The 1,054-nt window shown below is 34.9% G+C and overlaps 1 protein-coding gene across 1 annotated transcript; it reads left to right on the top strand.

Annotated features, from left to right (window-relative positions):
• Window positions 1–237: 237 nt before the first annotated feature.
• LOC138900309 (secreted RxLR effector protein 161-like) lies at window positions 238–783 on the top strand. Its single transcript, XM_070187033.1, has one exon. It carries the CDS (start codon window positions 238–240, stop codon window positions 781–783), a length of 546 nt encoding a protein of 181 aa, XP_070043134.1.
• The last annotated feature ends 271 nt before the right edge of the window (window positions 784–1,054 follow it).

Below are 1,054 nucleotides of genomic sequence, written 5' to 3'. Positions count from 1 at the left end.
GATGGAGGATGAAATTTTTATCAATCAAGAAAGCTATACAAAAGAGATATTGAAGAAGTTCAACATGTTCGATTGCAACCCCGTGAATACACCGATTGAGAGTGGGACAAAATTGTCCAAGTTTGATGAACGAGAAAAAGTGGATCCACATTCTTCAAAAGTCTTGTAGGAAGTTTGAGGTACATGACTTGTACCAGGCCAAATATACTCTTTGCGGTTGGAGTAGTAAGCCGCTTCATGGAAGATCCTACATCAACTCATTTGAAAGTTGCTAGAAGAATTCTTCGTTACCTAAAAGGTACGATTGACTTTGGGCTATTTTATTCTTCTTCTAGTGATTTTCATCTTATGGGATATTGTGACAGTGATTATACGGGAGATATTGATGATAGAAAAAGCACAACTGGCTTTGTATTTTTCTTGGGTGATTCTGTTATTTATTGGACTTCAAAGAAACAATCCATTGTTACTTTCTCGACTTATAAAACTGAATATATAGCAGCAACATCTTGTACATGTCATGCTATTTGGTTGAGAAGATTATTGAAGGAGCTCAATTTGCCACAAATTGAAGCTACAGAGATTTGTATTGACAACAAATCCGCACGGGCACTTGCCAAGAATCTGGTGTATCATGAACGAAGCAAGCATATAAATACAAGGAATCACTTCATCAGAGAATTCATTGTCAAGAAAGAAGTTGAGCTCAAATATGAGAGTCTCATGATCAAATTGCAGATATCTTCACAAAGCTTCTTAAGTTTGAAGATTTTCATAGATTGAGATCAAGACTTGGAAAGAAGAAGAAAAATTAAAATTAAAGGAAAACAAAAAAACTAAAGGAAAAATATGATTGGTGGAAAAGAAAGCAATGGTAGGTGGCAGAACAATTGGTTTTGGTATTGAAATTTGCCATATGCAAATTGCATATGCTAAAATGTTGATTGGTTGGATTTTTCTGCCGGGCGGTGAAAGAATTTGCAAGATATGCAAATTGTCAAATTGGTTGAAATTGTCAGATACAAATCAATTTTGATTGGTTAAACTATCGGCT

This window comes from Nicotiana tomentosiformis, chromosome 10 (genome assembly GCF_000390325.3).
Source record: "Nicotiana tomentosiformis chromosome 10, ASM39032v3, whole genome shotgun sequence".
NCBI classification, from domain to species: domain Eukaryota; kingdom Viridiplantae; phylum Streptophyta; class Magnoliopsida; order Solanales; family Solanaceae; genus Nicotiana; species Nicotiana tomentosiformis.
Note: the sequence above shows the minus strand (reverse complement) of the source record. Positions and strands in the feature narration are given on the sequence as shown.

Excerpts from the sequence above, each read along its gene's own strand:
- LOC138900309 (XM_070187033.1), top strand. The coding sequence starts at position 238 with ATGGAAGATCCTACATCAACTCATTTGAAAGTTGCTAGAAGAATTCTT.